Source organism: Choloepus didactylus, chromosome 11, assembly GCF_015220235.1.
Source record: "Choloepus didactylus isolate mChoDid1 chromosome 11, mChoDid1.pri, whole genome shotgun sequence".
Classification (NCBI taxonomy): domain Eukaryota; kingdom Metazoa; phylum Chordata; class Mammalia; order Pilosa; family Megalonychidae; genus Choloepus; species Choloepus didactylus.
The window spans coordinates 66,737,321-66,750,004 of NC_051317.1; the positions used below are offsets into that span (position 1 = coordinate 66,737,321).

General features: G+C 34.8%; 1 protein-coding gene across 4 annotated transcripts in view; it reads right to left on the reverse strand.

Moving 5' to 3' along the window:
* Positions 1-12,684, reverse strand: part of RICTOR (RPTOR independent companion of MTOR complex 2) — a 162,247-nt gene that overhangs the window by 108,804 nt on the left and 40,759 nt on the right. For all 4 annotated transcript variants that reach the window (XM_037799501.1, XM_037799499.1, XM_037799500.1 and 1 more), the window contains exon 3: positions 9,800-9,897. In XM_037799501.1, the coding sequence (XP_037655429.1) occupies positions 9,800-9,897 (98 nt within the window). The remainder of the gene's footprint in view (positions 1-9,799; positions 9,898-12,684) is intronic.

Below are 12,684 nucleotides of genomic sequence, written 5' to 3' on the forward strand. Positions count from 1 at the left end.
TTAAAGTCAAAAGAAAAAACTGCAATACTCAATCCAGGTAAGGCTACTAATGGCCCAGAAACTTCAGGAGAAGGTTTGGGTTACCCCCCCAGGCAAAGAACCACGACCAGCTGAGATGTCTGTTGAGGGTAAAATGAATATGGAATGGTGGAAGAAAGCAGTTATAAATATGAGCTACAGCAATGTGACCAGTTACAGAAATGAAGACTGGAATGGTTATGACTATTTCTCCCTTGTTTTGTTATGAATATGTCTGCACATACACATAAAGCAAATAACTCTGCTTTCTTCCCTATCTTATCTCCTTATCATAGTACCTAAGTTGCATTAACTTTATGTCATAGTATTTAAGTTACAGAATAACAAATTTAAGAGTGACTGTTACCAAAGGACTTGCTCTCTCTTCTCTGGAAAAAGTTATTGCATTTCCAATTGTACACAGGACAGCTGAGTTCTGTTAGGCCAAAATGACTGTTACGGCTTTTATTCAGAGATTAAGTATGATTTAAGGAGATGTGTATGTGTGACGAGTTGATAAGGGATAGACTGTGATGGTTAAGTTCATGTGTCAACTCGGCTAGATCATGGTTTCTGGTTGTCTGGTCAAGAGAGCACTGGCCTGATTTCTTATTGTGAGAGTATTTTGTAGATGGATTTAAATTATTAGTCAGTGTATTCCATCTATGGCTGATTACATCTACAATCAACAAAGGAGATTGCCTTCAGCAATGAGAGAAGTCTCATCCAGTCAGTTAAAGGCCTTAAAGGAAGAACAGATGATTTCAGCAATCAGAAAGAATTTCCATCTCTACTTCAGTCAGCCAGCTTCTCCTGGAGAATTCATCGAAAACCTTCATTAGGGTTTCACAGCTTGCAGCTTACCCTATGGAATTTGGACTCGCCAATCTCCATAGTCACATGAGCCAGTTTCTATAATAAATATTATAATGTTTACATTACATATATATATATATATATATATGTTGGTTCTATTTCCCTGGAGAACGTTAACACGAATGCTAAGTTTTTAGACACCACACTTACCACTGAGCTTCTGTCATCTTAACCTCATGTGGTACTTTAATTGACTATCAGTCACAATGCTTAGCTGAATGTGACCAAACAGGATCAGAGTTCATGTACAAGATGCTAAAATGAAGGCTGCCATTTCCTTTTAAGACTAAAGGCTGTAAGACTAAAGACTTCTTAGTCGTAAGGAAAGTTTTTGTTTGAGAATGAAGCTAACATAAAAGAAAGCAGAGCTACGAAATGGAGAGACAGAATCCTATTGACACATTTTCAACCCTGGGTTATTTTGCCTGAAATTAAGACCCAACATTTGGTCTTCTTAATTATGTAGGGAAATAATTTCGTTTTTATACAAGCTACACTGAATTACGATTCTGCCATTTATAAACCAACTTAAGCATTCAATATCATCATTGAAGCCCAAAATTAAATTTATTTTTTATATAAGGAAGAGAAATAATATTACACAATATTTTGTTTTAAAATGGTGTAAAGGTTTTGATAACATGTCATTGGTCTATTTTGCCTATGAAAATCGACATCTATCACCAGTGTATCAATTTATTCGTTATAATTAATCCATACGGCTATCTTGCACAAATAATAAATATTAAAAAGTATTAAATTTTTTACTTTCAGAAATATTACATATATAATACATATATGGGGGGGAGCATAGATCTTTATTATACCAGAAGTACCAGAAGAGACAGGCTGTGGGCAGTGCAGATCCAAGCCCCAAACCACACATGCACTATCCACATGCAGGAACAGCTACACAGGCTGCAGCAGGGCTGGGATGTGGGACTGGGAGCATAGGACACCCATAGTACCCCTGTCAGGACATTGGAGCCCTGGGCTCTTCTGCCTCTACCGCAGCAAGTTAAAATAGAATTGTATTACATTTCAGGCAATTTGTCTCAAATGCTTATTAAAACTTACCAATTTTTTAAAAGTAAAAAATGTCAGTTAAAATAGGGCAGTATTAATGCTATTCCCATTTTACTACTGCTCTGCAGGTTAAATGAATAATTATCCTAAATAAACAAGATAGAATAACCCAAACTTAACAAAATCTCATCACAGAGATTAGAATTCCATGGCAGTCTTTTCAGAGGGCAATTTAAAACAAGGAATTAAAATAAAAGTACAAATGTTCTTGGCAAAGTAATCACACTTCGAAAATTCTGTTCTGTACAAAATGTACAAAAAAAGCATTACTATTGCATTGTTTTAAAAAGCAAGAAAATTTGAAAAGACATTTTTCAAGGTAGAGTGATTACAGAAATTATGATATATGTATGCATGCATAGGTATATATATGTATCTGTGTGTATATATATATGCATATATTCATAAATATATATATCCCCCTACATACTATATGCAACTATAAAAGAGAAAGCAGATCTATACGTATAGAAAATAAATGCATTCCATGATATATCAGTATGGGGAAAAGAGCAAGTATAAATATTACATATATATACTTACATATCTTTGATCATGATCATGAAATAATTTATGTTTTTAAAAAAACCTTATGTATATAATATATGGCAAATAAACTGATTACTTATAATAAGGATATTATTTTTAGCTTGTTTAATTCTCACAACTCAATGAAATACAGACATGTGCACACACACACACATACATATACATATAAATTTATGATTTATATGTATATGTACATATACATAAAAGGATATAAATAACTGCTCATGGTTACCTCTGGAGAATGGAATTTTTTGGTCAGGTTGAGGAGGAGGATAGGTAGGGTATGTGAGGGAAGACTTTCACTTTTAACCGTAAATACCTCTGTACTGCTTTAATTTTTTGTATTAGTTTATACTAGTTTTAAAGTTTTTAAAAATAGAATGAAGTAAAGATTTCTTATTAGATTAAACATAGGAAAAAAAACTTTTAGAGTGCAAAATGGCTGAAATATTTTCATCTTTTAAAAAGTTGGTCTTTTGATTATAAGCATGTCAGTTTTAAAAATAGAATACTAAGACTTTCATCAGCAGTCTGTTATACATAATACTTTATCTAGTGAAATGATGTCAGAAGGTAAGCATGGGTGTGTGTCATTCACATGGTCATAGGATCACATCACTAGCTCCTTCTCTTTATAGCTTAAAAGGAGTTTTGAGAAGTTCACCATATACGATGTTTTAACCCCCACTGATGCTAAGTTAACTTAACCCTAACAGCTAGGTTTACACTTAATAACAAAATAAATGTTAGTAAAAATAAAAACTCATATTTAAAATGCAAAATCTTCCCAATCTAATACAATACTACTATTAATTAAGCATCTGTTGTATGCCAGGTTTTTGGCAGAGAGGGATAAAAAAGTACAAAATAAATACTATATATTTCTTGTGTTTAACAGACTCAGTTTAATAAGATAGTAACCCACAACAAAAAACAATAAGAGAATAGATTAAATTGAGTATACATATACATAAACTGTTTTGGTAACAGAGAGGAAGGTGGTCAACCAACTCGACTGCTCTCCTAGTATCAAAATTATTTTTCCTATTTTCTTATCCTATGAAGCTTTTAGAGATTTCTGTGAATATCTAAATTTTACTCTATAAGAAAATAAACTTGCAGTTTTTATAGGTAGTACCAGCTCTCCACACATTTATAAACACAGTTCATTGACAAAAATGGAATTCAAAGACATAACATTATGATTAAATTCATTAAGTACTGACTGTGTGCTAGGCATTTGGAGAAAATTTGTAATAAAAGCTGTAGACATTTATTTATAGCAGTATTTTTCAACTGGGGGTGATTTTGTCTTCCAGGGAAATTTGCCAAAGTCTGAAGACATTTTTGCTTGTCACACCTGCAGCATTGGAGGTGGTGCTACTGGTATCCAGTGGGTAGAGGCTGGGGATGCTCCTAAACATCATACAATGCATAGGACAGCTCCCACAACAATGAATTATCTGGCCCAACATAGTAATAGATCCTGATTTATAGTAACAGCTTATCTACCTACAACTCAAATTAAGCAGTCTCACCTACATAGAGTCAGCTGAAAAACTAGAAAAGTTAGCAAAAGCAAACAAACAAATCCCAGGTTGAAAGGTTCTGTTACAGCACACATACCATATGCCAGGCACTTTACTAGGACCTTGACTCCAAAGGCAACAAGACTATCTCTAAAGACAGAAATCTGCCCAAGACTGCCTTGTTAGGGTCACAGCTAGGCTTCAAACCCCTGCTCATGCTTTTCCCACTACATCACTAAGCAGCCAAAATAGATTTTATCAAACCAAAGTTCATGTGCTTTTACTCATAGGACAGCTACTCAGGCGCCTACTCCGGGCTTAGTTCCTCTTATCTCAAACAAATTCTAAAAAGTTTGGCTGTCTGGTTTTTAAATCCTTAAGTGATTTAGAACAGCAAATGAAAGAACTGTTATAAGATGGCCCCAAGCCAACTTGAAAGGTGAAATCACTGCCCTCCCCGCTACGTGGGATCAGACACCCAGGGGAGTGAATGTCCCTGACAACGTGAAATATGACTCCCGGGGAGGAATGTAGACCTGGCATTGTGGGACGGAGAACATCTTCTTGATCAAAAGGGGGATGTGAAAGGAAATGAAATAAGCTTCAGTGGCAGAGAGATTCCAAAAGGAGCCGAGAGGTCACTCTGGTGGGCACTCTTACGCACAATTTAGACAACCCTTTTTAGGTTCTAAAGAATTGGGGCAGTTGGTGGTGGATACCTGAAACTATCAAACTACAACCCAGAACCCATGAATCTTGAAGACAACTGTATAAAAATTTAGCTTATGAGGAGTGACAATGGGATTGGGAAAGCCATAAGGACCACACTCCACTTTGTCTAGTTTATGGATGGATGAGTAGAAAAATAGGGGAAGGAAACAAACAAACAAAGGTACCCAGTGTTCTTTTTTACTTCAATTGCTCTTTTTCACTTTAATTATTATTCTTGTTATTTTTGTGTGTGTGCTAATGAAGGTGTCAGGGATTGATTTAGGTGATGAATGTACAACTATGTAATGGTACTGTGAACAATCGAATGTACAATTTGTTTTGTATGACTGTGTGGTATGTGAATATATGTCAATAAAATGAAGATTAAAAAAAAAAAAAAAAAAAGATGGCCCCAAGACTAGAAGGAAACATGAAAATTACAAAGAAAGGATATCTTAAAACAAACAAACAAAAAAGGAAAAGCACAGAAGTCTAAGACCTTCATTACAGAGATAAATCATTCTACACAAGAGGTACCCTGAAAATCAATTTGTTAAAGTGAGATAACAGATATTAGGATAATTCTAATCCATGAAGAAATGGTTAAATTATATTTGACATTCTATGTTTAAAAGAGCAGATGGAATATAACTTCGAATTCTTTTATTCAGTTATGTTAAAATATACAGCTCAATCACTGCAAAGATTCTTTAGCAACTATAGGCATCACAGTGTTGGTCTTTTGCACTTGATATGGAAAACTCGCTTAATTAAAAAAAGGCTGTGAAATTAGTAGACTATTTCTGATCTGTACTGTATGTAATCACAGAAATGGCTGCACATTATAAATATAAGGTAAAGTGTTGCCTACTTTTGAAGCTATCTACTAAACAAGAAGTTCTGATACTGAGCTATATAACATAAAACAACTTATAAAGATATACAGTAATTTGTATGTGATATATGCTTATATATAGCACTAAAGGAAACAAAAACAAACTTTAAAAATCAAATTCCCTACGTACAACACCATGCATGAGGCAGTAAAATACAGTGGTTGGAAACAGAGGCTCTTTAGAGTCCAACTGCCTCAGTTCAGATAATGGCTACATCACTTATCAACTATGTGACTTTAAGCAATTTACTAAACCATTCTACTCCTCAGTTTCCTTATTTATAAAATGGGGATATTTCAGTTAGATGATTATATGTTATACTCACTATCAGTGCCTGCCACATAAGTGCTCAATAATCATTTGCTATTATTAGTTTTAAAATTTTTGCTATGGGAAGGAAGATGAGGGCTATTATTTCAAGACCCAGTCTAGTTCTAATGAAAAAATAAGGTAATCATAATATTAAAAGGTAACTTTGAAATCAAAGTGTTATTTCCAAGAGATTAAAGAAAATGATCCTGTAAACTTTAGAGACAGTAAGTACTGCAGATCATTTCATAAATATTTGCAAATTGCTTTCTGTGTGTGTGAAGAAATATAAAAGCCGCCAAGGGAAGATATGGAAGAAGTAAAAAAAACCTGGAGCAGCAAGCCAAAAAACACAAGACTATGAAAACAATTAAAAATAGCATCTGCAAGCACAAGAGATAAGTTGAAAGATAAGGGCCAAGGAGGGTACTACTACAAGTTATTCTGGAAACACCGAGTCTCTAAAATACTAGCAATGTACCTTCATAGGCTGTCAGAAAAGAAGGTTATCAGGTCAGAACCAAGAGAGACAGCTCTTTTGTCAGATTTTTCTGACAAGAAAAATAAGAAAAAGAGCAAATAAGGAAGGGGAGTAAGAAGATCAGAGATAAAGGAGGGAACACAGAAAGACTGAAGAGCTGAAGGTCTGAGGAGCAGGAAGAGGAAAAGTGAGAAAGGAAAAAGGAGAAAAGAAAGAAAGGGAGAAAGGAACAGGTGGGGAGAAGAGAGAGGAAGGAGAGAAATTAAGTAGAAAGAAGGTAGGAATGAAGGAAGGAGGGATGGAAAAAGAGGAGATGGAAGGGCAAAGGAAGGAGAGAGAGGAGATGAAAGGGAGAGCAGACAAGAACAAAAGAGAGTGGGAGAGCACAAATCAACAGGGAGAGACTAAGTGGAGAGAGTAACAGTGAAATACTGTAGGAGAAATTCAGAGACAGAGAAAAAAGGAAATGGAAGAAGGGAAGAAGGAGAGAGAAAGAGAAATTGACATTAACCAAGAGAGCCTGGGACCTAGACAGAAATAAATGGAGGACAGACAAGGGAGAGAGGTGTATGTACCAGATTCCTAGAAATGGAGTTAACCATTCCTATTCTAAACAGTTCTATACCTGCACTGTCCGATATCACGGCCTCTAGCCACAGGTGACTATGAGCACTGGAAATGTGGCACTAGAAATTAATGAGATGTACTGTAAGTATAAAATACATACCTGATTTCAAAGATTTAGTATAAAAAATGTAAAACCTTTCATTAATATTTTATATTAATTATATTATATAATTGGATATATTAGATTAAAGTATGTTAAAATTAATTTTACCTGTTTCTTTTTACTTTTCAAATGTGGCTACTAGAAAACTTAAAATTACTTAGTGGCTCACATTATATTTCTACTGGACAGCAATGCTCTAGATTTTCAAGACTGTTTTAGGACCCCTGCTGTGCCAGAGTGATACGATCAGAAATCAGTGCCATTCTTAAACCCATCACCAAATTTCAAAATCCTAGTTGCAAACAGAAATGTTAGTAGATGCCTAGGTGTCCAAATTTGACAATGACAGCAATGAGTTCAAACAGGAAAAACAGCTCTATTAAAATTGTTTATAACAATTAAAACCAGGGAAATGGTTTGGTTTATTTGAGTTGAGTAAAGAACGATGAAATGAAACTAGAAAATTTAATAGAAGGGAGTACAAAAGGTACAATTTGTAACCTTGGAACAACTTCAGGTTTTAAAGACTTGATATTATTTTGCCAGCACAATGAAGAAAGGTAGTTGAAGATTTACATTCATAAAAATAAAAACATAAATAGGCATAATTTTTAAAGTCTCTTCTCAAGCTCCTACTTAATGTTTTTGAAAGTTATTTTAAAAAAATCCCTCCCTCCATATTTTCTCATCCCTTATATATAAATAAATGCTGGAATACTTCAAAACTTCACTAAGGAAAAATAAATGCATATGAACTTGCTTCACTAGTAAAAAAAAAGAACAGCCTATTTTATAGTTATTGTACAATACTACACTAAGTAAATAATTTTGTTACACAGTGACTATAAGCTATCCTCTTATTTCTGTGAAATAAAACCAAATTCACACCACTCTCCAACTACTAGAAAGCAACTAGTTAAGCATTTTGGAATGATCAAAACAGTGCCTCTCAAATGTTATACTCACAAATTCATACAAAAGTCTTTATTAAAATGTAGGTTTTGATTTAGCAGGTCTGGGGTGGGACTAGACTAAAACTGCATTTCAAACAAGCTCCGAGGTGATGACAATGCTGCTGGTGTGGGTGTCACTGAGAAGCAAGGGGTTCAAACATACAATTATTCTTACATTAAAAATGTAGCAGAACAAGGAGAGGCTAAACCTGTTTATAATTGTGCCTAAGAGTCTCCCCCGGAGTGCCTCTTTGTTGCTCAGATGTGGCCCTCTCTCTCTAACTAAGCCACCTTGGCGGGTGATCTTGCTGCCCTCCCCTCTATGTGGCACCTGACTCCCAGGGGTATAAATCTCCCTGGCAATGCAGGATATGACTCCTGGGGATGAATCTGGACCCGGCATCGTGGGACTGAGAATATCTTCTTGACCAAAAGGGGGATGCGAAATGAAATAAAGCTTCAGCGGCTGAGAGATTTCAAATGGAGTCAAGAGGTCACTCTGGTGGACATTCTTACACACTACACAGATAACACTTTTTAGGTTTTAATATATTGGAATAGCTAGAAGTAAACACCTGAAACTACCAAACTCCAACCCAGTAGCCTTGACTTTTGAAGACGACTGTATAACAATGTAGCTTACAAGGGGTGACAGTGTGATTGTGAAAACCCTGTGGATTGTACTCCCTTTATCCAGTGTATGGATGGATGAGTAAAAAAAAGGGGACAAAACCTAAATGAAAAATAGAGTGGGATTGGGGGGCAGGGTGATTTGGGTGTTCTTTTTTTATTTTTATTTTTTATTCTGATTCTGATTCTGGTGTTAAGAAAAATGTTCAAAAATAGATTGGGTTGAAGAACGCACAACTATAGGATGGTACTATGAACAGTTGATTATACACCATGAATGACTGTATGGTATGTGAATATATCTCAATAAAACTGAATTAAAAAAATATTTGGTCTATATAAAAAAAATGTAGAACATTTATAGATAATGAACTGAAAAGAAGAAAAAGAGAACTTCCTTATCTCAAAAGATCCATTCTGTTTCTACTTTCAGAATCACCTAAAACAAAAGGCATTTTAGTGTCCCCAAGAGTTGTCCATCCAGAATCACCAGACCCAACAACAGACCAATCCATGGGAATTCTTGGCTGCTATTAAAGATCAAGTCAATATTTATTTGTGATCAAGACCCCATATTTATCTTGAGTTCTAATTTAGATTCAGATAGTGGGAATAAGAGCATCATAAGTAGGAAGAGAAAGTTCTAATATTTCTCTGGTAATTGTGGTTATGTCTATAAAATATGACACACATACGTACTTATATACAAACATTTTTATTGTACATTATCAAGTAAAAATGAGTAGAAAAAAGGCAAAAGAACTATATCATTATATAAATAATAGTTAAGACTAAATTATGGACTTCTCAGTGATTTTTCTCTCTTTTGAACCTACCAAATTTTCTACACAATCATGTAATACTTTTATTATTCAAATGTACTTTTAAATTAAAATCATATTACAAAGTCCAGGAAAAGAAGCAAAGGAAAGTACTAACACTGAAAGAACATGTACAAATTTTTTGTTACTGATGGTTATGGAACCAAGAATTTTGGATGGTAATATTAATAAAGATTCGAATTTACTTACCTTAGTAAAGTTATTCAGATGGCCTAACTTTCTCATATTTGATACTCCCTGCAATCTGGCCACATTTTGGAGAATCTCCCTTAAGTTATCAGAAGGTTCTGGAAGAAAAGACAAACATAAATTTAAAAGAATATTTTCCTAACCAAACACATAAAACATGCAGTATCAAAACTTTACAACTTTTGCCCCTGGCTTAAAGTCTTACTCTCCACCCCAAATCCCACCATGTACTTAGGTGATTTAAAGTCCATGTGGATGACTCATCCAATGACTTTCTACTCCACTAACATCTCTGGTCTAACTCTGGGTGTCAACAACTGGAATTACTTAACTACTAACTCTTAAATTTCAACATCATAACTTTTACTTTCAGCTACAACATAGTAACAGACACCAAAACTGTTTTCAAGACACTGGATATTAGGCAATGAAGAACAACAATCCCTGAGAGATGAGAAACAAACAAGGTGTCCTACAATTGTCCCAGGTTAATGTCTTGACAGAGTTTCCAGGCTGTGGTGCTGGGAAGTGGAACTTAGGTGGAACCTATAACTCTCCCTTGTTGAAGAAACAGAACTTGGAGTCTGGGAGACAAACAAGTCCTGGAGAAGAGAGAGTTGTGTAGAAGAGAGAATTTCAGAGATCTTGGGAAAGTGGATTCTTCATGTATTCACTAAAGTACTGATCAGGGCATGCATGTGAGAAAATTGCCCAAGGCTAGGGAAAGAACCACTCAAAAGAAGGAAGAGTACTCTCACTTACACATGACAGGGAACAATGCCTTTTCCCAAAAAAGTCAGATTGAAAAAAAAAAAATGATCCCAGCTAACAAATCCTGAAAGCAAAACTTGAAATATTCCAACTGTTTCCAATTAACCAAACCGTCCCAGAACAACGCTCAAAAAGCCTTATAGGAATAGGAAAAATATAAAGCACCCTCAAGGCAAAATTTACAGTCCAGTCAAAACTTACCAGGCATACAAATAAGCAGGAAAACATGACTCACACTGAGCAGAAAACTCAATCAATTGAAACCAACACAGAATTAACATAGATACTAGAATTATCAGAAAAGGATATTCAACAGCTTTTTTTTAAAACTTTAGTCCATATGCTAAAAAACTGAGGTAGAGACATGAAAGGTATAGAAACCACTTGTGCCACTTTGGATATATTATGTCCCCCAGAAAAAGCCATACTCTTTAATGCATTCCTGTGGGGGCAGACGTATTACTGTGGATTGGGTTGGAACCTATTGGCTTAGTGTCCACGGAGATGTGACTCACCCAACTGTTGATAACTCTGACTGGATAATTTCCATGGAGGCGTGGTCCTGCCCATTCAGCGTGGGCCTTGTTTAGTTTACTGGAACACTATATATGCTCAGACAGATGGAGCTCACAGCAAGCTGGAGCTGAGACAGACATTTTGAAGACAGCCGTTGGAAGCTGATGCAGACATTTTGGAAAATTCCATTTTGACCTTGGAGCAAGCAGATGCCAGCCACATGCCTTCCCAGCCAACAGAGGTTTTCCAGATGCCAATGGCCTTTCTCCAGTGAAGGTACCCTTTGTTGATGGGCACTTTACAGCCTCAAGACTGTAACTGTGTAACCAAATAAACCCCCTTTTATAAAAGCCAACCCATTTCTAGTGTTTTGCATTGGCAGCATTAGCAAACTAGAACACTGTATTTAACAAGTTTAGATTAAGTTCTTACACTATTCATTCTTTATAATCTTAAAATAAGAATATCTTATATTACAAAACAAATACCACCCACTAACACAATATGGTAATTATTAATACATATTGAGAGCCTACAATACTGTGCTAAAGTTTTTACATAGGCAATCTCTCTTAACCTTCACACCAACCATATAACACAATTCACCGCTACCAGATGTCATAAACAATGAAGTAAGATGAGGACAGTAAGTTAAAAAAAAAAAAAAAAAAAAAAAAAAAAGCTTTGAAAATTGAATGGGAGACTCAAACTATCATTATTCACCTATGAGTATCCTCAATCCTAAAATAATCTACAAATTATTAGAACAAAACAAAAGTTTGGCAAGATTGCTGAATATAAACCAGCAACAAAGATAAAATTTGATTATATAAAACATTCTCTCTGTCACACACACACACACACACTCACACAATTTGCAATAAGGACAAAAAGTACAAAGTACCCAGGAATAAATCTTTGAAAAAAAAAGAAAGACAGAAAAAAAGAAAAGAGGAAGGAAGGAAAAGTGCAAGACTTTTAGGGAGAAAATTACAAAATATCATCAAAAGAAATAAAGAAAACCAAAATAAGAGAGAGAGAGAATGTTCATGGTCAGAAGTATTGAATATCACAATCAATTCATAGAAAAGCAAATCCAATCAATAAAAGGTTTTTATTGTGGAATTTGTGGAATTTGAAAAGACATTTTTGCAATTTATGTGGAAGAGCTAAGGGCCTAAATAACTGTGAAATTAACAGAAAAGAATAGGTAACCTGGTCCTATAAAAACCAAGACATTTTATAAAATTACAGTAATAATGATAGTATATTACTGACACAGGGAAAAACAAATAGACCAATAGAACAGAACAGGGCCCAATAATTAGATTTGTTATATGTATGGAAAGTATCTCTACCATATATATAATTAGAAATACAAAAATTAGACTCGGCTTAGGTCAGCGCTGGTATTGCAAATCAGTGAAGAAAGTATAGATTATGAAAATAAATGGTACTGGGATTTAGGGGCATCCGTATGAAAAAATAAATAAAATTATACCTCTGATTCTAACCAAACAAAAATCATTCGAACCAAACAAAAGACTCACAACTAAAATTCTAATTTTAAGAAGAAAAAGGAAAAGAATATCTCTGTA